Below are 24,234 nucleotides of genomic sequence, written 5' to 3'. Positions count from 1 at the left end.
TTTGTTTTTGCGCACAAGAAGTATTCTCATCGCTTCATAAAATTAAGGTTGAACCACTGGAGTCACATGGACTATTTTAACACCTTTCTGGGCCTTGAAAGTGTTAATTAAATCGCTGAGGGGTCAGAGAGCTCTCGGATTTCATCAAACATATCTTCATTTGTGTTCTGAAGATGAATGAAGGTCTAACGGGTTTGGAACGACATGAGGGTGAGTAATTATTGACAAAATTTTCATTTTTTGGTGAACTATCCCTTTATTAGATTGAATAAGGATTCATAGACATTTGAAATATCTGTAAAGTATATAATATCTGTAATAAGAGTATATCTGTAAAGTAATAAGTAAATTATTTACCTTTTAGATGCTGTCAGTATGCCAATACTGTATGTTTTTCTGTCTATGCAAACATATTTTAATGTATGTGTAGTAGAACCACACGTTACATAAAACACATACAAATACTCATGAGATCACTTTGTTAAAATACATCAGTTTGGGTTAGAATACAAAACTCTTTACATATGAGCTAATTAAACAATAATCATTTGTAAATTACAATGACAATGAATGCCTATTAACGTATTTGCAATGTAGAGACTACAATTTATAAACTATGAATTAACTAGTTTGCAGGTGATTTATAAGTACTCTATTACAGTATACATAAAGGATTAGAAAATGTTACCTAATATTATGTTATGTTATATTATATTAAGATATGATAATATAATTAATTAATTAATTATAAAATATAATTTAAGTTTGATTTGAACAAAACTTGGATACCTTCTCATCTTTGTCTTGTCCACTATAGACTATTGAGGAACACAAAGCTGCATCATGCTAATAGTTCATTCATTATTTAATCAAATTATACATTCATTCTATTTAATGCTCATTTAGGAACTGCTCCCATGAGAAGGTGGTGTCCATGCTGCAGGGCAGTGGTGCCATGCCCACTATAGTGGTGGAAGAGGGCCCTGTAGACTATCCGCTCTCAGATTCGGAGCCAGAGGAGACCCCCACCCTCCCGCGCTCACGTTCCCCGGCCCTCAGCTCCCTGCAGTGGGTGGCCGAGATCCTGCCTCCCAGCATCCGCGTGCACGGCCGTACCTTCAGCCAGCAACTTGAACACCTCCTCACCCTACAAGAAAGATACACCATTTGCAAAGCTCTGGAGACGTTCTTCCAGCACAGGTCAGGTCACAATTCATAATAAATGAGTGGGTGAAGACACATGACGTACTGAGATTTAAAATTGTCTAAAATGAATTTTATTAAGTGGTTAGTGATCAGTTTGGTGGTCCGTGTTGTTTAAGTACCTACTTCTTCTATAACAACAGTATAGTGTATACAGGTCAAAAGCTTGGAATAATTACGTTTTTTTTTTATGTTGTCGATAGAAGTTTCTCACGCTCACTAATGCTGCATTCATTTGATCAAAAATACAGTAAAAACAGTAATGTTGTGAAATATTATTACAATTTAAAAGAACTGGGCTGCATTTCCTGATAACGTCTCTTAGCGCGCTACGAAGACTCTAAAGGTATAACTTAACTAAAGGTATACCATTTCTAGGCGTGTTAGGAGGTTGCTTAAGATATACCTACTTAAGATATAGTACGACATTAGAAGGTGCTGTCCGTGGTGGCGGTGCTGAATTGGTTTATCAAGGGCTCAAAAATAGATTATTCACTCTATGCAGGGGCTGTTTAATTGCGTTTTGTGAGAAAGCGGTGTTGTTTATAATAGAAGCACTTCAGAAATAGTTGAAATTGCATTTATCAGGACTGGTGAGACTTATAAATATAATCCAAATTGAAAACTAAATCCAACCGTGGATATTTTAAATAATTTTGAAATGATTGTGCGAACCCGTAACCTCTCATGCCCAAACGTATCATGCATCAACCTACTAACTTGCAGTATGCCTATGCCTATGCCATTTATATTATCATGATATATTTTGCCATACTCTTCATTTACTCCACAACCAGAGTTGATTGCCCGCATCACGTTATTGGTGTAAATCACTTTCTGTTATTGGATGACCTACTCAATAAAGGCGCAACACACGAAACATATAATCAACAGCTACTATAGTGGAGAAAAAAGAAAGATAGAGAAGAGCCGCCAGCTGCTGAATTTCGAGGTTGAGCTCCATCAGGTTTGTTTTGACAAAGTCAAATCTAAAAGCTGCTGAATTTGGTGCCGTGGCAGACAAAATTTATTTTGAATTGCAGCTTCTGACATGGTAGCCTAGCCAGGGGACTACATTTTTCACAGATGAAATAGTGCACATAGAAATGGCTCTGCTGACGGCGCCGTCTTTGATTTAGCACAACTATTCGCTGCCATAGTTTGACATCTGCGGACGGCGGTCATCCAATAACAGAAATGAATGAGTCACTCCAATAATGTGATGCGGGCAATTGACCCTGCTTGTGGAGTAAATGAAGACTATGGCAAAATATATTATGATAATGTAAATTTCATACTGCAAGTGTAGTGGGTTGATTAATAATACGTTTGGGCATGAGAGGTTGCGGGTTCGCACAATCATTTCAAAATTATATAAAGTATAAAATTATATTGGATTTAGTTTGCAATTTGGATTATATTTATAAGATCTCACGAGTCCTGGGCTGGATTTCCCGAAACCTTCTTAACACTACGTCGTTCTTAAGTTATACCTTAAGGTGTACCTTAACGTGTACCTTAACGTTAATATGTGTTTCGCGAATACGCGAAACAATCTTAGTTAAGAATACCTTCTGGAAGTAATTTGTTCGTGAGGTTGGTCTGGACCACTCTTAGCTATACCTTATCAGTTCATTCTGATAGTGGCCACCACTGTTTCTTTACATCTCAGTCTATACCAATAACTGAAGTGTTTTCGTGCAAAGAATACAATTGTCATTACACTGATGGTTGTTAGCTTTTTAATTATATTATCCAAAGCTACATCAGCTGGCAAACCATTATGGAGTCTATTTAAAGGGAATGATTGTGGAGCGGAGTTTGGTCAAACTAAGGCAGCGATACAGCGAATAGTTGTGCTAAATAAAAGATGGTGCCGTCCACGGAGCCATTTCTATGTGCACTATTTCATCCGTGAAAACTTTAGTCCCCTGACTACCATGTCAGAAGCTGCAATTCAAAATAGATGTTGCCTGCCACGGCATCAAATTCCGAAGCTTTTAGATCTTGTTGGTCTGACTTTGTCAAGACAAACCCGACGGAGCTCAGCCCCGAGATTTAGCTGCTGGCGGCTCTTCTCTTTCTTTCTTTTTTCTCCACTATAGTAGCTGTTGATTATATGTTTTGCATGTTGCGCTTTTATTGAGTAGGTCATCGAATAACAGAAAGTGATTTACTCCAATAATGTGATGCGGGCAATAAACCCTGCTTGTGGAGTAAATGAAGAGTATGGCAAAATATATTATGATAATGTTAATGGCATACTGCCAGTGTAGTGGGTTGATTTATAAAGACGTTTGGGCATGAGAGGTTGCAGGTTCGCACAATCATTTCAAAATTATATAAAATATAGAATTATATTGGATTTAGTTTGCAATTTTGGATTATATTTATAAGATCTCAAGAGCCCTGATAAATGCAATTTCAACCATTTCTGAAGTTCTTCTATTATAAAGAACACTTTCTTATAATGCAGCCCCTGCATAGAGTGAATATCGATTTTTGAGCAATTGATAAACCAATTCAGCATTACCACCACCACGGACAGCACCTGCTAACGTCGCAAGGTATACCTTAAGCAACCTCCTAAGGTAAAGTTCGGGGAACATGCCTAGAAATGGTATACCTTTAGTTAAGTTATACCTTTATAGTCTTCGTAGCGCACTAAGAGACAACGTTATCGGGAAATACAGCCCTAATTATTATCAATACTGAAAACATTTTTGTGTAAACTATGATACACTACCATTCAGAGAATAATAATTAATAGTTTTATTCAACAATGATGCATTAAATGCATCCAATATGACAATAAAGATGTATAATTTTAAGTAAATGGTGTTCTTTTGAATACTGAAAAAATGTATCATGATTTCTACAAAAATATTAAGCAGCAAAAACTATTTTCAACATTGTAATAAGAACCAATATGAATAACTGAGTTCCAACAATAATTGACCAGCAAACCATCATATTAGTATGATTTCTGATGGATCATGTGACACTAAAGACTGTAATGCGTTCACAGGAATAAGTTACATTTTAAAATATATTAAAATAGAAAACATTTTAAATTGTAATAATATTTCACAATATTACTAGTTCTACTGTATTTTGTATTACAAATAAATGCAGCCTTGGTGAGCATAAGAGACTTCTTTAAAAAACATCAAAGAATCATAATGTCACGGACGGATCATGATGATGATGAGGCGTAGAGGATTTTATTTAACAAAAACAAACAAGCACAATCCAAACATAACGATAATCCAAACAGAAGAAGAGCAACGTAACAGCGTGTATCACATAAACAACACCAGACGACGAGGAGCTGAAACAAACTAATTACAGATTTAATTGTATTTTATAGTTATGACTTTAGTGACCAATGCATTATTTGTCAAAAATATACAAGTGAGAAATGTTTGCCAATTTTAGGCAACAGAGCTAATTAACATTCATAGACTGTAACCATCTTTTCATATGATTAAAAATGTCATAGTACGCTTTTCCCTCAGCGAGGGATTTTCTGCAGCTTGGCAGCAGCAAGGCAAATGTGAGAAGCATTCAAAAATAGCTTCAGCCTCAAGCACAAATAGATACTCATAATCGGAAACAATCTGTGGGTTCTTCCAAATGTAATAAATAACACTCGCTGGTGCGACTGCTTGCTGAGAGAGCAGCCCAATTATTTCTAAAATGGCTCCCTCTGTTGCATGTAAACAGGAATGTGGACACGCTCATTGTAGATGTGTTTCCTGTGCTGGACACTCCTGCCAAGCAGCTGATTTGGCAGTTTATTTACCAGCTGCTGACCTACGAGGAACAGGAACACTGCAAGAGCAAGATCGCCCGCTTCCTGGGCTTCAAGAGTGCAGGTTAGCTGCGAGTTCACGGTGTGAATGTCAGCCCTCTAGTGGCTTTCTGCCCTGAATGCATTGTAATTGTTCATGTGTATTACTGCAGAACCAGAGACCGGTCCAGAAACCCACAGACGGAGCAGCTCCATGCGAGTGTCAGGCACCTCTCACAAAAACAATGTGAGAGAGAGAAGTTCAGATGACTGCATTATCGGCACTCACCTTGGAATGGGTATGTCATTTTCCACTTGTCAGTCTGCTGGTTTTGATTGATAAGCAGGGTGCAAAATTACCTTTCTCCGCATTAAACATAAAAATACATAATATAATTAATATAATATAATATATACACTACTGTTCAACATGTTGGGATTTGTTTTGAAAGAATTCTCTTATGCTCATTAAAATGTGGTTACAAAGTTAAAATAAGGTTTTGCACCTTAATGTATTTTAAAATGTAATTTATTCCAGTAATGGCAAAGCTGAATTTTCCAGTATTTAGTGTCACATGATCCTTCAGAAATCATTTGAATATATGCTAATTTGGTGTTCAAGAAACATTTCTTATTATTATCAATGTTAAAAACTGTTGTGATTCTCAATATGTTTTGTGGAAACCATAACACATATATTAAGGATTATTTAGGATTAAATAGAAAGTTCAAAAGAACATCATTTATTTGAAATATTTCTATCTACATTTATAAATACATTTATTTGAAAACCTTTTGTAAATGATAAATGTCTTTACTTTCACTTTTAATTTTTAAATTTAATGCATCTTTGCTAAATAAAAGTGTTAATTTCTCTCAAAAAATCTCCTACCCCAACCTTTTGAATGGTAGTGTAATGTATATTCTTTCAATTTACTTTTAATTATTTTGATTATCCCTTTGGGAAACTACATATGTCACAAAAAAGTCAAAACCGACATTTCATTTACTCGCCAAAATTTTGACTCTCATTTGATGATTGTTAATTTTGGATCCTGCTGATAATATGACATAGAACTTAATAGTTTATATAGAATATTGTATCTGCTATGCATTGCTTCATTGTAACATTTCTTCAGCTGTAGCCATGTCATTCTGTCACTCTTGTGGGGTAAACAAACAGCATTTTTTTGATTCACCAGCATCTATTAGGAAATAGCTATAAAGTGCTTGCAAGCGCTGTGCGCCTCTCAGCCACCCCCCTTCCAGAGCTGCTGCTAAAGCTCACTGCCCTCAGTCTCTTTTTAGCTCCTAAAGGGCAGGCAGCTTTCTGTGCACATGCTCTGTTTCTGGACTGGCTCTCTCTGTGTCTCAGGAACATTCACTGACCCTGTGACTCCAGAGGAAAGACAGTGTGGGGATGGGACTTCCTTCCCAGAGTCCCCAGATCTCAACCACGTGGGTACCATTTACTGCTCATCCACAATTCATTGCACTGTCATCACTGCTATTATGAAATCATGCCTAGTCTCATCTAACCACGCCCCAACCCGTAGATGTCAGGAGTGTACACAGAGCTTGGGAACGTGTATTCCGGGAAGAGCAACCAGTCTCTCCAGAGTCACTCCTCACCCAGGGCTGTCGGCATGGGCCACGCTGAGAACAATACATACACTTTGTCTTTCACGCAGAGTAACACAGGTATTCTGAGCTTACTCTGACATCCACAGTTGTCACATGGTGCCTCCGATATGATGACAGATATCACGATATTGGCTGTGCAGGACCCGTGTGACCATTTGACACTAAATGTGCTTGCTTATATAGATAATTTAAGATTTAACATGGGGGTTTTCAAACTGGGGTCCATGGAGCCATAAGGGGCCGCAAGGAGTTTGTTTTTTTCTTTGAAAGAATTTAAAAGAATTATAAAATATATTTTGGGATTTTAAAGTTAATACACTAGCTTTTTAATTAAATATATTTTATGCATAATTTTTACTTACTGTTTTCTAGTTGGTTGTTATTAGCCGTAATGACATTATTTTATTGACAACAATATATTTTAACAGTGAGAAACTAAACAAAATATTTGAATATTATAAGTTGGCAGAAAAAAATTGATTAAGATAAATATTTATTGAGAAAATTAATAGACATTTTTTTTTAACTTTCTCTTCAGAATTATACTATAATTCCAGTTAATATTGTAATAGTTATAAATATAAAAAGTTATAAATATAAAAGCTGATTACAAGTACAAGTCCCTTACAAGTAGGGTCATGGCATCAACAAGTTTGAAAATCCCTAATTTAATTTATTAGCATGTTTTAGTTCTTTTAGAACATTTAGTAATATCTCTCATTGTATTCCTGTGTACTATAAATGTTCCTCATGATTTTGTTAATTCTGCAGGGAACCGTAAATCAGGCCTCTCTCTTTCATGGACTGAATCCTTTCCTGGCTCTCAGTATGAGCCTTACCAGCAGACTGTTCCTTCTCCAGACAGTGTGGAATCTAACCCTTATGTTAGTTTGGATAGCCCTCTTGGCTCCCCCTTGCCTTCTGATGAACCTAGCCCTCTGCCCCAGCGTAGGAAGCTTTTTACCTTCTCACGCCCACCTCGCAGTCGTGACACCAACAAGTTCCTGGATGCTCTGAGCGAGCAGTTGGGCCACCGGGTCAATATCGTGGATGACTTTAAGGGAGGAGAGAATGACTATGAGGAGGTAAGTGTTAGACACAGAAAGAGTTTACTATTTACCAGCCAACTAAGTGTCACAAGTTATTTTATTTTATTTAAATTGTATTATTTGATTAAAATCTCTTGTCTTATGTAGGGTCAAATTTCTTATTTTATTTTGAGTTATTTTATTTTTATTTTCCATCTATCTATTCAAAAAATGTGTGTTCTATGTAGGGTCACATATTTAATTTAATTTATTTAATGTTATTATTTTCTTTTTTTGGTGTTAAAATCTCTTGTCCTATGTTGGGTCAAATTTCTTATTTTATTTTTAGTTATTTTATTTTATTAAAATGTTTATTTTGAATCTATCTATTAAAAAAAAAAAGTGTCCTATGTAGGGTCACATATTTAATTTAATTAAATTAATTGTGTTTGTGACAGATGAGTTTCCAGGATGAGCAGGAAGTGAACATGCCTCATGAGTTAAGCAGTGCCAGCAGTGAAGATCACAGCAGCGATGACTCCACCTCAGTCACCTACTCCTCAGGCTCTGACCACATCCCCCCTCCCCCTCAGAGTCCTCCGCCCCCGCCACCACCTCTCCAGTTCACCGACCCGCCCTCACCACTTCCCCTGACCCCAGAGCACTTGCCCCAACCTCCTCTAGCCTTCCAGTACCACCCGATAATAGTCCCACCCCCACCGCCACCTCGCCCCTTCCTCACTAACCGCCCCTTGTTACACAAAGTTCTTCCCACCAGTGAGGAGCTCAGGGCTCAGCGCACCCATCCCCGACGCTCCTCTCCCCAGCCCAGCCCTCAGCCCATTCTCCAGCTGCACCAACCAAAGGCTCATCCCATCCTACAATCATCCCCGCACACCTCCCCTCAACCCCCGCATGCAACCACACAGCACACTCACCTACGACATCCAGGCCAGTCCATCTACCAGAGCCAGCAGACCTCTGTTCCCAGAAACTCCCCTAGCCTGACCAAACAAAAAAGCCTCCATTCCCAGCCTTCCCAGCAAAGCTTTGAAGGCACACTCTCAAGCAAGGTACCCCCGCCTCCGCCACCCCCTCTACCCCCACCTTGTGATCCACCACCTTTGCCCAAATCCAGTCCGAAAGCCTCTGACAACAACCATATGAGCGTGAAAAGACTGCGCTGGGAGCAGGTGGAAAACTCTGAAGGAACTATCTGGGGACAGGTTGGTAGTGATGCATAATAACAACAGTGCACATCAGAGTTGATTGTTTAAGGTCACATGACCTGCAAGTACAGGTCATGTACAGGTCATGTGATGATCCATTACTGAGTGGAGATGTCTGTTTGTTAGCTTGGAGATGATCCTGACTATCATAAACTCAGTGACATGGTGAAGTACTTGGATCTGGATCTGTACTTCGGCACACAGAGGAATTCCAGTAAGTTTTCTATTTTTTTTTTATATCCGGCTCAATGTGATATTGCATGTACATATCATCATCTCCTGTCATGCAGTGCTGTGAAAAAGTGTTTGCCCCTGACTTTTTGTGTGTGTTTTTACACTGAATGTCATCAGATCAACAACCAAAATCTTTCAATGTTTAAAAGTGGCCATCACGAACAAAAAAACAAAAAAAAACATGAAAAAAAGATTTAATGTATTTAAATGCTTCCTGTAGTTATTTGAGTGTAATAGAATTATATTTATTAATGTCTGTATTAATTTATTATGTAATTTATTCTAATAATACAGTTTATTACAAAAGGTTGGGGTCGGTAAAATTTTGTAAGGTCTTTTATAAAGTTATGCCCGATTTAAAATAACTTTCTATTTTAATATATTTTAAAATGTAATTTATTTCTGTGATGGCAAATTCATCATTTAATAATCATTTGAAGAAACATGTTGAAAACAGTTAATATATTTGGGGAAACAGTGATACATTTTAGATTCTTTGATGATTAGAAAGTTCGAAAGAACATCGTTTTTAGAAATAGAAATCTTTTGTAACATTATAAATGTTTTTACTGTCAATTGTGATCAATTTATAGCATCCTTGCTGAAGAAAAGTATTAAAAAAATAGTCTTACTGACTCCAAACTTTTGAATGGTCCCATAATGATGTTATATTAACAGAATTCTTCTATGTACTACCATAGTAAAATCACATAAAATGTAAACCACATAAAATTATAACAAATGGGCACAAAATCAGAGGAATTCAGAGGGGGGCAAAGACTTTTATAAAGAATTAATATGTAACATCATCTCATCAGTCTGTGTATTGCTGTCTTCATCCACATGTGGCATCCTTTTGTAGCTGGTCATTTTGCTGCATAAAATGAACTCAATTACCTGGTCTATTTTTGTACTTTTCAGCTCATCTCTCATGGAAAGCTATGTCTGTCTCAGATCCCATCATTCGCATCCAGTTATTGGCATCTCAAAGCGTCTTTTCAGTCTCATAACCCTCTATATATTGTTTCCACTACTGGTGCAAGGAGAGCTCATCCTTACATTGTTATTAAATGTGTCAGTCTCTCTTCCAGAGCCCACTTTCCTGCCCGAGAACTTTAAAAAGAAAGACGTGGTTGAGATTCTCTCCCATAAAAAGGCCTACAATGCTTGTGAGTATAAGTAGGGTTGTGTTGGAGTGCAATCATCTAGTTTGAGCTCTGGGTTGAGTCAGGTTTGTTGTCTCGTGTGACGTAGATGTGTAGGAGAGGGTTAAAGAGGTGGTGTAGGTATTTGCTGCTGTAGCAACTGTGGGAATTTTCCCATTGAGAAGGTAAAGAATCCATGTGTTATTAAAGGGATAGTTCACCCAAAAAATGATCCCATAATTTACTCATACTCAAGCCGTGGTGTATATGACCTTCTTTTTTCAGCCGAACACAATCAGAGTTACATTAAAAATATCCTGCCTCTTCCAAGCTTTATAATGGGAGTGAATGGTACTATAGATTTTGAAGCCCAAAAAAGCGCATCCATTCATCATAAAAGTAATCCATATGACTCTAATAAGGGCCTTCTGAAGTGAAGCGATTTTTGTAAGAAAAATATCCATATTTATAACTTTATAAACTATTATAACTGGCGTACGCGAGTTCTAGCGGAAGCGTGAACTCTGACCCTACGTATGACATAGGAGTAGCGCAAGCTTAGGTGAGAGTAGATGCCTCTCGTGGTTCAAACAAATAGGGCTGGGCAACAAACTCAAGCTCCTCTGACATTTCTCTTTAAAAAATGTTTTGTTTTGCGCTTTCCTCTGCGCTTGTCAATACGTCATGTGTTGGGTCAGAGGTAACTCTTCCGCTGAAACTTGACTTGTGTACGTCCGTTACTGGAAACCATTTTATAGTTGATTATAGTAACCATGATTATAGTTTATACAGTTATAAATATGGATATTTTTCTTACAAAAATGCATCGCTTCACTTTTATTAATCCCCTGGAGTCGTATGGATTACTTTTATAATGGACGGATGCACTTTTTTGGGCTTCAAAAAAATGATACTATTCACTCCCATTATAAAGCTTGGAAGGATATTTTTAATATAACTCGAATTGTGTTTGGCTGAAAGAAGAAAGTGGCCTAGGATGGCTTGAGGGTGAGTAAATTATGGGACAATTTTCACTTTTCACTGAACTAACCCTTTAAATCTGGCTGCCCTGTTCAGCTATCCTCATAGCACATCTGAAGCTGCCCCCGAAAGAACTGCAGGAAATCCTCATGACCATGAGCACCGAGCGCCTGGAACCCGCACACATTAAACAACTGCTGCTCTATGCTCCCGACGACGAGGAGGTCAAACAGTTTCAGCATTACGATCAGGACCCCGCCAAGCTCAGTGACCCTGACCAGTTCGCCCTACAGGTGCTGTTTTACCTTAGACCAAAGCTGTTTTACCTGAGTTCTGTAATACATGTAAATAATGGATTCTTGTGGACTTGTTCTACAGATGCTACTAGTTCCTGAGTATAAAACCAGACTGAGGAGTCTTCTTTTTAAGACCACTGTCCAGGAGAAAACAGAAGAAATGAGAGCAGCATATGAATGCATATACAAAGCCTCATTAGAGCTCAAAAACAGCAAGAGGTTGGCCAAGATCCTGGAGGTAAAACACTTAATTCAGCAGATATGGTATAGATATTATAAGTGTTATATAAATTCTGGATATTCTGAGTTGCTGTTTCTGAGCCATTCATTTTTAAACATTTGCCATCTTAATTATAAACATTATTCTTACAATGTGTACTGTTTTTAGTTTGTTTTAGCAATGGGAAATTATCTCAATAATGGTCAGCCCAAGACGAATAAAACAACAGGATTCAAAATAAATTTTCTTACTGAGGTACGATTGCAATAATTACACACAATTGTTTTTATTAAACACTGTTCATATATATATATATATATATATATATATATATATATATATATATATATATATATATATATATATATATATATATATATATATATATATATATATATATATATATATATATATATATATATATATATATATATATATATATATATATATATATATATATATATATATATATATATATATATATATATATATATATATATATATATATATATATATATATATATATATATATATATATATATATATATATATATATATATACACATACATACATACACACACACACACATATACAGTGCACCTGGAAAGTATTCACAGCGCTTTTTTTTCCACTTTCACATGATTCCACAACTTGATTGGAGTCCACCTGTGGTAAATTCAGTTGATTGGACATGATTTGGAAAGGCACACACCTCTCTATATAAGGTCCCATAGATAACAGTGCATGTCAGAGCACAAACCAAGCCATGAAGTCCAAGGAATTGTCTGTAGACCTCCGCGACAGGATTGTATTGAGGCACAGATAGATCTGGGGAAGGGTACAGGAAAAAATTCTGCAGCATTGAAGGTCCCAATGAGCACAGTGGCCTTTATCATCTGTAAATGAAAGAAGTTTGGAACCACCAGGACTCTTCCTAGAGCAGGCTGCCCGGCCAAACTGAGCGATCGGGGGAGAAGGGCCTTAGTCAGGGAGGTGACAAGAACCCGATGGTCACTCCAGCCTCCAGCATTTCTCTGTGGAGAGGAGAGAACCTTCCAGAAGAACAATCATCTCTGCAGCACTCCACAAATCAGTCCTGTATGGTAGAGTGGTCAGACGGAAGCCACACCTCAATATAAAAGGCCCGCCTGGAGTTTGCCAAAATGCACCTGAAGGACTCTCAGACTCTCCGGATGCACTGTATATATATGTATTTTTATATTTACATTTATCCTAATTATGAATCAAAATTCTTCCCAGCTAAACACAACTAAAACAGTTGATGGAAAGTCGACCTTCCTCCATATTCTTGCCAAATCACTATGCCAACACTTCCCAGAACTCCTCGGCTTCTCCAGGGACCTCATAACAGTGCCACTAGCTGCCAAAGGTAAGCTGTCAGAAGAAATTCCTGTTAGATTTTTGTGTCTACACTGCTGTTCAAAAGTTTGGGGTTGTTAAAAATGTCAAAAACATTATTTTTCACATTTTACATCGTTGCAGCACCTCTCTTCCCAGTCTGTCAGTAACGCTCTGTTTGGTTCCGTTCAGTTGGTCAGTGTGCTGTGATTGGTCAACCGCTTCAAGTGTTTCGGAAATGTCACGCCCCTTAGCATAACCGCGATTTTCAACACACTACTACCTTTATTTTAATTTTTTTGTGAGTCTTTGACGCTCATAAAGGCTGCATATTTTTTTTATTTTTATTTTTTATACAGTACAGTAAAAATACAGTAATATTGTCAGTGCTTAAAGTGGTTACAATAAAGTGCCAGTACTCCTGAGGGTTGAAATTGTGTTCCGAGCCGGGCGAGTACCAGCAACATGTGAGAAGTGCCGTATGCAAGAAATAGAGAGAGTATGCTACAGATGACAATATATAAGTGCCGGTACCCACTTCATACCACTGAATATTGTGATATACACTCATCGGCCACTTTATTAGGTACACTGTGCTAGTACCAAGTTGGACCTTCAGAACTGCCTTAATTTTTAATGGCATAGATTAAACAAGGTGCCGGAAACGAGCCTCAGAGATTTTGATCCATGTTGACATGATAGCATCATGCAGTTGCTACAGAATGATCGGCAGCACATCCATGATGTGAATGTCCCGTTCCACCACATCCCAGTGCTCTAGTTTAGCGGGTTAAGATCTGGTGACTGTGGAGGCCATTTAAGTATAGCGAATTTACTGTCATGTTCAAGAAACCAGTTTGAGATGATTTGAGCTTATATCATTTAAGTATAGCCACTTAAATGACCTTTCTTCCCAATTATGATGCTCAATTTGAACTTTAGCAGATTGTCTTGACCATGTCCAAAATGCATCAAGTTGCTTTAAATGTTGAAAACAGTTGTGCTGCTTAATATTTTTGTAGAAACCATAAAAAGAACAAACAAACTGAAATGACCCAAATTTTGAATGGTAGTGTATTTTCTCTTGCTGTTAGATCAAAATGCAAAAGTAATATTTGCTATAATTAGGCCTAAATGTATTGATGAACGATTGATGTTTACTGAAATGCAGTAAATCAGAGGACCATTACTGCTGATCTCAGTGACCTTCACTCCACCATCCAGGACATCCGAACCGCCTGTGTAAAAATCCCATCTACTGCAGAGGATCGCTTCGCATCGGTTATGAGTGTATCCACCAATCAACAGCATTTTTAAGAATAAGTTTGATGGTGATTATAATTGAATGAACACTAATGCAGTTACTCTTACAGTTTGAGTCAGCAAATAATCTGTTATCCTGTGAAAATATATCTATAAATATCAGTGTATCGGCCCTTGACCCTGATATTAGAGCTTCCTGGAAAACTGTCATCCAGCTGTGCAATCCCTAGACTCCTTGCAGCAAAGAGCAATGGATGAGTTTCATAAAGTGGCCTCCTACTTTGGAGAAGACAGTAAGGCCACAACCACAGAAACCTTCTTTGGCATCTTTGCTGAGTTTATCTCCAAATTTGAGGTGAGTTTCTTAAATATTTCAGTAACACTTTACAACAAGGTCCTATTAGTTAACATTAGCAGCGTTTCCACCGCAGGAACTTTCCCCAGGAACTAGGAACTTTGGGGTGGTACTGAGTGTTTTTAGACGCAGGAACCAGGGTCTAAATGAAGTTCCGGGTAAATATTTCCCCCTCCAAACGGCCCTGCTCCCGAGGTATTACTTTTTCAAAGTTCGGGAACTTTCGGGGGTGGGACTTGGGCGCTGAACATGCTGATTGGTTGAGCTCACGCAGCATTTTATTTCAACTGCCATTTTTAAAAGTCTTTTGGGAGGTTCGTTCTGCGTTCAGTAAATATCAGTCTTGCTCTTTCTGTCCGATGGTGCGTGTTCGTCTCAGCAATCGCACGGTCAATGTCCGTAATAGCTGATCATAACATATTGGGGGGGGGGGGGGGGGGGGGGACAATTTACAAATTTTACAATTTACAAATTTACAAATTGTTCCGTGTTAGTTCGGTGGAAACGCGGCTATTTTTAATGCAGTGGTTCCCAACACTGCACATTTGAGGAGCCATTCACATGACACTGTTTTCAATTTTGTTTGCACATTTGGTTTGCACATTTGAGGAGCCGTTCACACAACACTGTTTTCAATTAAAAACTGAAAACGTATGTTTTTTGGCCGTTCATTTACACGTCAACCAATTTGGGGGCCTGAAAACAAAAACATTTGAAAACAGGTTTCAAAATGCAATTTTTTTTAAACGATAACGTTATTGTCAATACTTAAACGACAAAAACGTGAATTTGTGAAAACCGTGACATCATGCGCATGCAGATTACATGTTCAGTCTAGTGTTTCTTTACAAAGTGACATCGGCAACTACTGGCCTGGCATGCATACATGTGTTTGGGAACACCTGGGTTAATGCATTAACTAACACTATTGGCAAATAATTGTTTAATGCATTAATTATACCGTGTAGTCTACCTTATAATGCATTGTATGGTCTCATGAATAATCATAACCACAGTTATTATACATTATAATAGGTTACACCTTTAGAAAGTATAAAGCATTAAAACACAAACAACCAATTTCTGATGTAACAAGGAATCTACAAATATTATAAATCATTTGAACTGGTTACAATTATTTATGAAAAGAACGCATAACGTACATTATGAATACCTTTATAATGCATTATACAGTACATAAAGGCTTTAAAGGTTACAATGAGCAATACATTTGTTACAGTATTTATTAATCTTCATTAATGATAGGTAATAAAAATACAACTGTTTGTTGGTTCATTCATGTTACTTTTGTAATTTTCATGTATTAGTAAATGTTATAATTAACAGTAACTAAGATGAATAAATGCTTTAGAAAGTACACCCTTTTAAATTCTCTGGTTTTATGTATCAGGACTTAACAAAAAAATAATCTGGTCCTTGGCAGGTTTTAAAATATACCTAATTACGTAAATACAACCTCAGATGAACAACAACACATGACATATTACACCGTGTCATCATTTATTGAACAAAAACTAGACCAAAACGGAGATGATGTGTGACAAACTAAGTACAAGAAGGAAAGACATCGGCAATGATCTTAGACAAGTCGTCACCTTCATTTATGTAGCGCTTTTTACAACACAGATTGCTTCAAATCAGCTTTACAGTGAAAATAGGAAATTCATTTAGTTTTAGAAGAAAAGCTAAAGTAAGTTTTTGATTGATTCATTTCTGTTGTAAAAACGGATTAGTTATTTAATTTGGCGCCACTTAAACAACACCATCCTCAAGTAAAACAGAAAACCCCCAATGCGTTCCGGACCCCCATCCGCACGGCAACAACACTTGGTAGCCTGAGAACGCAAACCATGAAATAGTAGAGAAGCAATTGTTCCTGCCCATCAATCTAGGAAGGGTTACAAGGCCGTTTCCAAACAATTTGAAGTCCATCATTCTACAGTGAGGAAGACCAGGGCTATTCTAGCCATTCTGAAATCATGAAATGCTATAGCGAGTGTGCAGTTATATTTTGATCCAATGGCATATAGGAAGCGTCAGATTGACAGTTCTCTGTGTGGGGAACTAGTGGGGGCAGCAATAACATTTTAGGGTGGCCGAGACACCCTTTACACACATAAATCTAGTGCCAGATATGCGCTCATTGTCGCTTATCCAAACACAGCATATCAGCACAAACACCTAATACCAACATTGAGTCGACCATGAACTCTGTATACCAAAGTATTCTGGAGTCAAATGTTAGGCCATCAGTCCGACAACTAAAGCTTGGCCAAAATTGGGTCATGCAACAGGACAACCATCCCAAGCACACCAGCAAATCTACAACAGAACGGCTGAAAAAGAAAAGAATCATGGTGTTGCAATGGCCCATTCTGAAATGTTGTGGCAGGACCTTAAGAGAGTTGTGCATAAACAGATGATCGCAAACCTCTGAGCTAAAGCAACGTTGTAAAGAAGAGTGGGCCGAAATTCCTTCACAACGATGTGAGAGACTGATCAAGTCATACAGAAAATAATTACGTCAAGTTATTGCTGCTAAAGGTGGTTCTACTTCATATATCATAGGGTGTACTTAGTTTTTCACACATGGATTCTCCATTTTGGCTTCGTTTATATTAAATAAATCATGACACGGTGAAATATGTCATGTGTTGTTATTCATCTGAGGTTGCATTTACCTAATTTTAAGACCAGATGATTTCTGGTCCTGATACGTGAAACCATAATTCAAAAGGGGTGTATTTTCTTTTTCACAAGACTGTATATGTAATAGCCTATTTTTGCTTTATTCATCATGTGTCTTATGCTTTTGGTTGTTACCGGTCTTGTTTTGTACAATTAACAATAAAAAAGGGAGGGGGGAATTGGCACCAAAGTCATCTGAGGTGAGAGTTTGCTGTATTTCTCTTCAATAGAGAGCACTGAGCGAGACACAAGGAACTGACAACCCCAGAAGCCCCCGAATAGCCTCGCCGTTGGCCTGGTGAAACCAACAGCATCTGCTGTCTCGAACCCAGAATGTGCCAATAAACGCAGAGAACTTGATAGCGTGAAAGTACGAACCTTATTTTAAAATGTCTTAGATGAAATAAAAAATATCTTTAGAATAAAGAATATATATTTTATACAGAACTTCAGCCTGTTCATTGAGAAAGTATATCAATATAGCTTAATTATTAATAATTTTGTTTTGAGATTTGCTGCTTAGAATGTAATGGGAACATGAACACTTCAGGTGGAGAGAACCAATGGTATTTTGGATGGTATATTTTGGTACAGAGGTGAATGAATGTTTTCGTGATGAATATACTCATCCTCAAGCCAAATGTATTTTAACACACAAAAAAAAGTTTTAAATGAGATTTCAATTCTTCACAGTATTAGTGTTTTTTTTTGTTGTACTCCAGTGTGATTCGCTGATACCACAGCCGAACAAGAGTGCACACCCTTCAATAAAACTATTTCGCATGAGAATCTGTGGTAGGTTTTTTCATGAAATCGTTTTTCCAATAAGAAAACGCTCAAGCCTCACATTATTAAATTCAGAAGGGGACACAAATCACCCGTGTTATTTTAACATGAGTATGTAGCTTGTCTGACCTTTTTAGGTATTATTGTTTAAGGTAACATAATGCATTTCTTTCTGACGTCTTCTGTTCTGAACAAATGCATGATCTTCCTTATTGGCCGTCTTTGTGTCATGTGTATTTTTCTTTGTCAGAAGCTCCGTTATTTCTCTAAATCAAAGACGATAGATGAGAAAACATACAATTTGCATTTGCATGTAGCAAAGTATTTCTATTTATGTAATGTATTACCGTTTTGATTGTTTCTGTATCAATTTGTTATATTGAACTTGTTTTACCAAATTAGTTGTAAATTAATATTTGTGTACAAATTGTTGGCGTGACTAGCCTAGCGTTTTCCTGAGCAGTTCTATATCGGCTTCAATATCAACAGGCCACATATTGCTGCGTTTTATTGAGATGTCTTAATTTGTTTTGCCTGAATAAATACGCTTTTGCGGACATTCATCTCTGTGTAATTTTTTTTTTTTTTACTGTAACTGTATCCATGGAGTAACGCTTTGGTTTTTTCCCTCATTAATACAGAATAACTAGGCAATTACTTTTGAAAAATAGTTGCCAATACTATACTGATATTTATCTCAATAATTTCTTATTATTGGCATTAATCTTCAGGGTAGGGGCTATTTTTTCCACATATGAAAATAAGGCAATGAAGAATAAATGTTGTACTGTTGACTGACTGAATAAATAATAATAATTCTACAAAATAAAATTGTATTGTCTCTTTTTAACAGTTGCTTTATTGTTATATTTAACAACAATTTTAACCCTCTGGGGTACTTTGGGTCAAATGACCCGAAGCGTTTTATAATAATAAAAAAAAAAAAACGTAGCTTCATCGGAATGGTCTGAAACTTGGTGTCTTTATTGGTACTTGGTATATGAACACCCCAAAAAATTGGGGACAGGATTTGAAAAGTCTAAGTGGTCGTAAAAAAAACACTCAGGACCTTCGGGTCAAAAATGATCCCCATAGGAAATGAATGAGAAATTGGCAAAAATATGAAAATACAGATATCAAGAATGCAAAACAGACCAAAAAAAAAAAACCACACACACACACACACACACACACACACACACACACACACACACACACACACACACACACACACACACACACACACACACACACACACACACACACACACACACACACACACACACACACACACACACACACACACACACACACACACACACACACACACACACACACACACACACACACACACACACACACACACACACACACACACACACACACACACACACACACACACACACACACAGCTTTTGGAATGGCACACGTTCATTTGGGTGTGCGTGTGTTTTTGTGTGTATAAGTGTGTGTGAGTTTTTTTGTATGTTTTGCACTCTTGATGTTTTAGAGATTCACCCCTTCACTGTTTAGTCTTTTTTTTCTGCATCCTGGCTGATTTGTAGATTGTATGCACAAAAAAACTCTGTATTTTCATATTTTTGCCAATTTCCCATTCATTTCCTATGGGGGTCATTTTTGACCCGAAGGTCCTGAATGTGACTATTTTTTTTACGACCACTTAGACTTTTCAAATCCTGTCCCCAATTGTTTTGGGTGTTCATATACCAAGTACCAATAAAGTCACCAAGTTTCAGACCATTCCGATGAAGCTACGATTTTATTTATTTTTTTAAATGGTTATTTACCTTCATTTTAGGTAAAAATGTGCTATTGCGTGATAAAAATGCTCAATGTGTCCACCGGATGGCACCGATCTCATTTAAAAAATTGCTTTCATGAGGCCTAGGCTTGACTCTAAAATGAAATACAGCTTTAATTAAAAAAAATAAATTATATATATAATATTACTTTTTTGTATTGCCGGCAGTAAGTCAGACTTGTTCCCGGTGCATGTTGGACTCCGGCAGGGCTGCCCTTTGTCGCCGGTTCTGTTCATAATTTTTATGGACAGAATTTCTAGGCGCAGCCAAGGGCCGGAGGGTGTCAGGTTTGGGGACCACACGGTTTCGTCTCTGCTCTTTGCAGATGACGTTGTCGTGTTGGCCCCTTCTAACCAGGACCTTCAGCATGCATTGGGACGGTTTGCAGCCGAGTGTGAAGTGGCTGGGATGGGGATCAGCACCTCCAAATCCGAGGCCATGGTCCTCAGTCGGAAAAGGGTGGCTTGCCCACTCCAGGTTGGTGGAGAGTTCCTGCCCCAAGTGGAGGAGTTTAAGTATCTAGGGGTCTTGTTCACGAGTGAGGGGAGGATGGAACGGGAGATTGACAGACGGATCGGTGCAGCTTCTGCAGTAATGCGGTCGATGTACCGGTCTGTCGTGGTGAAGAAAGAGCTAAGCCGTAAGGCGAAGCTCTCGATTTACCGGTCAATCTACGTTCCTACTCTCACCTATGGTCATGAGCTTTGGGTCATGACCGAAAGGACAAGATCCCGGATACAGGCGGCCGAAATGAGCTTTCTCCGCAGGGTGGCTGGGCGCTCCCTTAGAGATAGGGTGAGGAGCTCAGTCACTCGGGAGGAACTCGGAGTAGAGCCGCTGCTCCTCCACATCGAGAGGGGACAGCTGAGGTGGCTCGGGCATCTGTTCCGGATGCCTCCTGAACGCCTTCCCGGGAAGGTGTTTCGGGCATGTCCAACCGGGAGGAGGCCCGGGGAAGACCGAGGACACGCTGGAGGGACTATGTCTCCCGGCTGGCCTTGGAACGCCTCGGTGTCCCCCCGGAAGAGCTAGAGGAAGTGTCTAGGGAGAGGGAAGTCTGGGCATCTCGGCTTAGACTGCTGCCCCCGCGACCCGGCCCCGGATAAGCGGAAGAAGATGGATGGATGGATATTACTTTTTTATTATATTCAGTGGGAAAAAATGGGTCATAATTATTGCATAAATATTAATTAAAAATCATAAAATTATCTCAAAACACCAAAAAAGAAAAGAAAAAATATTATTGAACAAAAATGAATGAAGTACCCCAGAGGGTTAAATGAATTAAATGTGACTTCAACCATATCTACTCATGTCAAATTACACAAAAATCTGTGTTTTTCAAGGAACTCTCCAGATCCAATATAAATGTCATCATAATGTCCTTGTTACCAGGCAACGCTATGAAGTGCTTCAAATATCTCTGATATATAGTCCTGTCATCATACAGAGTAAGGAAGATACATGAAAATGACTGATAATAAACTGCCTTTTCTGCGTTACCTCACATCCGCAACAAAAAGAGCAGAAGTGGCCCGACTGCAGCATGAAGGCCTGTACACACCGGGACGATTTCCGCACACGCATCAGCGTTTTTCGACCTGTTTTTCGCCATGTCTTTGTTCACACCCAAGCGATTTTCACTGCCGATTTGCAGAGTGAACGTTCAGTAGATGGTGCTCCCGGTACACAAGGAGGCGCTGCGCCACTTTACGCTTCTGACACTCGCTTGTCACACAGAAGAAGAAGAGAGACAGTATTTATGTGCTTGCCAAAACCATTCACACACTTTTTTTCAATTAGCAGCTCATCATCTTCTTTGTCTACCTACTTCCTCTTCGTCGTATCAATGTGTGCTCGGCAAGACCGTTTTGTGCTTGAGCGCCACCAAGTCGTGTAACTTCAACAGCTCCAGGCACGTGAACTAAAGCGCGATCTCATTGGTCGGCCAGTTTTCAAAACAAAAAAACTAACCCAAGGCGTTTTTTTTTTTTTTTAGATGACGCTTTTACACCTGGCGTTTTGCGCGTCGGTGTGGACACTCACATTGGCGCCCTTTGTTTAATCACGAGGCGAAAATCGTCCTGGTGTGAACAGGCCTTGATGATAAGCTCTGAGACCAGTGTTTTGCGCAGGTCGCTCTCATTAGCATGCGCTCCCAAGGGTTCTCGGCGCGTCCTGCTTCATAACGCTAATAAAACCTGAATACATTCTCTCATTCATGAACATGATTTCTGGCCGTCGGATTATTTTCCATCGGCTGTGGATGTGAAGAGTCAAGACTACAACTCCCATGATTCCAAACTCATTCACAGCGTCAACAAGCTACACCTTTGTTTTGTTTTTAAATAAGCGACCTCTAGTGGCGAAACTTACATACTGTGCCTTTAAATGTTTTTTTTACTACACTGCATAATTGACCAGTGTCCTATACATTAGGTAGGAAGTTGTCTAAAGCTGTGCTCAGTTGCTTCTCATCAATATGGCTTCTTTCGTCACATGTAATTTGAATAGGTTAATGAGCATATAACATTTAATTCAATTGAATGTTTACATTTGAGAAGTCAACAGCTACACAATGAAACTCCGAAAGACAAGTTCTTGTTTCACTTTTTTTTTATTTCACTTTGAAGCAGTAATACAAAGCATTATTTGTTTTTTCCAAATTCTTTAAAGATGAAGTCTTCTGACATGAAGCCTCTGAACTTCAAACGCACCATCAACATTTAGTATCATAAGTGTGAAGTCGTTTTACTTTCCAAACCTTGGTAAAATAGCTTTTGTAAGTGTACTTGGGTAAGGCAGCATGGTAAAGGCAAGGAAAATATGTAAAGAAAAGCTAACAGTGAGCATGATCGCCTTCATTTTTCTCTCTCGGTCGTATCATCATCATGTCATCGCATATCATAACATGACTGACAGGCCCATGATAATCGCCATTGGAGTTGATTCTTGTGATCGTGTTGCAATATCAGCAAAACAGTTTTGGGTTATTTTAATACTTGTAATGAAAAGTTTATAGAATATGAGACTAGGAGGGAAAAAAATGTAAGCAGTTATGCCTTCTCTTAGCTATTATACAGTAAGAAAAGCATCCAAGTGGCACATTTTCCCCCACTTTGGTACCATATCTGGGGTAAAAGGAGGGAAAAACAAAGCCATCCTTGTCAAGGCCTGGTAAACATACAAACAAAGCCATAACATAAGGTTTCCATACCAGAATATCACTAAAGCACATGTTTGACCTTTTCCATCACATAAACTGACAACTGAACACTTTAATTCTAATTTTAGCAATCAAATGTCCAATAACAAACGGCCTCTTTCACATACGCACCAGTCAGGATTACTTTTACACATAGCTGAGTAGCTCTCTACCACATATATTTAGGTCCAGTCATATTAATGCCCCAAAATGATCAGCTGTGAAAGGCAGAAAATGAGTCATTCTGCATTTTTATACTTTAAACCAATGTATTGCATGTAACTAGTATCCAAACTGGAAGAGTAAGGCTTGCAAATGAAAAGAAGGAATGTACTGTATTGGCTGACTGGAGACCTGCAGTCACAAGCTATACAAAAAGCTTTTGCTTTTGATTTAGTGTCATCCACCTTTTAATTTGAGTATTTGCTTTGTTTAGCTAAGGCCACTTAAGACTCACCTCCAAGTACCTCATAACAATCAATTTTAGTTTCTTGTTCACCAAATTCGCCCATCAATGTACAGACCCAGTTCCTCATGCAATACAGGTCATTTTTTGCTGCCATCACGATGACAAGGCAGCCTCAAATAAACATGCTACATCTTGGGCCGTTTGTTTCCCTGGTGCCACTGGGATTGTTGATTGTCGTAAGCGTAGGATATTTGAGAAGTACAGCCCAGATAATAAACACTTTGGTAATGTGAGAAGAGCAGCCCTTTAGCAAACCTTTGGTTAAGGGAAAGGGTGTCAGGGTCAAGGCCATCTTTACAGGACGGTGCTCTCTGTGTCAAGGTCTGAGTCCTTCAGTTGGGTAACAGGCTTCTCAACGTTGATGTCAGGAACAAAAGCCCGACCAAGTGCTTTAAATGTCATCCCCGAATCTGCAAGACACAACATTAGGAAGTTAGACCAAACAGATGAATGGATTTTTATTCATAAAAATCATTAAGCTTGATTGAGAT

General features: G+C 38.3%; 2 protein-coding genes across 3 annotated transcripts in view; one reads left to right on the top strand and one right to left on the bottom strand.

Moving 5' to 3' along the window:
- grid2ipb (glutamate receptor, ionotropic, delta 2 (Grid2) interacting protein, b) overlaps positions 1-19,068 on the top strand; it is a gene marked incomplete at its 5' end in the record, with an annotated part of 36,340 nt that extends 17,272 nt beyond the window's left edge. Inside the window, 16 exons of the mRNA XM_079845456.1 lie at positions 907-1,200; positions 4,930-5,075; positions 5,170-5,295; positions 6,372-6,454; positions 6,553-6,697; positions 7,412-7,725; positions 8,127-8,894; positions 9,024-9,111; positions 10,211-10,300; positions 11,354-11,550; positions 11,636-11,791; positions 11,942-12,028; positions 13,035-13,164; positions 14,305-14,423; positions 14,587-14,751; positions 17,691-19,068. Coding sequence (XP_079701582.1) covers positions 907-1,200; positions 4,930-5,075; positions 5,170-5,295; positions 6,372-6,454; positions 6,553-6,697; positions 7,412-7,725; positions 8,127-8,894; positions 9,024-9,111; positions 10,211-10,300; positions 11,354-11,550; positions 11,636-11,791; positions 11,942-12,028; positions 13,035-13,164; positions 14,305-14,423; positions 14,587-14,751; positions 17,691-17,762 — 2,980 coding nt within the window. The 3' untranslated portion in view covers positions 17,763-19,068. The remainder of the gene's footprint in view (positions 1-906; positions 1,201-4,929; positions 5,076-5,169; positions 5,296-6,371; positions 6,455-6,552; positions 6,698-7,411; positions 7,726-8,126; positions 8,895-9,023; positions 9,112-10,210; positions 10,301-11,353; positions 11,551-11,635; positions 11,792-11,941; positions 12,029-13,034; positions 13,165-14,304; positions 14,424-14,586; positions 14,752-17,690) is intronic.
- A 3,624-nt stretch (positions 19,069-22,692) lies between these two features.
- Positions 22,693-24,234, bottom strand: part of arhgap17a (Rho GTPase activating protein 17a) — a 38,058-nt gene continuing 36,516 nt past the window's right edge. For both annotated transcript variants that reach the window (XM_079845651.1, XM_079845652.1), the window contains one exon: positions 22,693-24,153. In XM_079845651.1, the coding sequence (XP_079701777.1) occupies positions 24,038-24,153 (116 nt within the window). In that variant the 3' untranslated portion in view covers positions 22,693-24,037. The remainder of the gene's footprint in view (positions 24,154-24,234) is intronic.

This window comes from Gobio gobio (genome assembly GCF_949357685.1).
Source record: "Gobio gobio genome assembly, chromosome: 20".
NCBI lineage: Eukaryota > Metazoa > Chordata > Actinopteri > Cypriniformes > Gobionidae > Gobio > Gobio gobio.
Note: the sequence above shows the minus strand (reverse complement) of the source record. Positions and strands in the feature narration are given on the sequence as shown.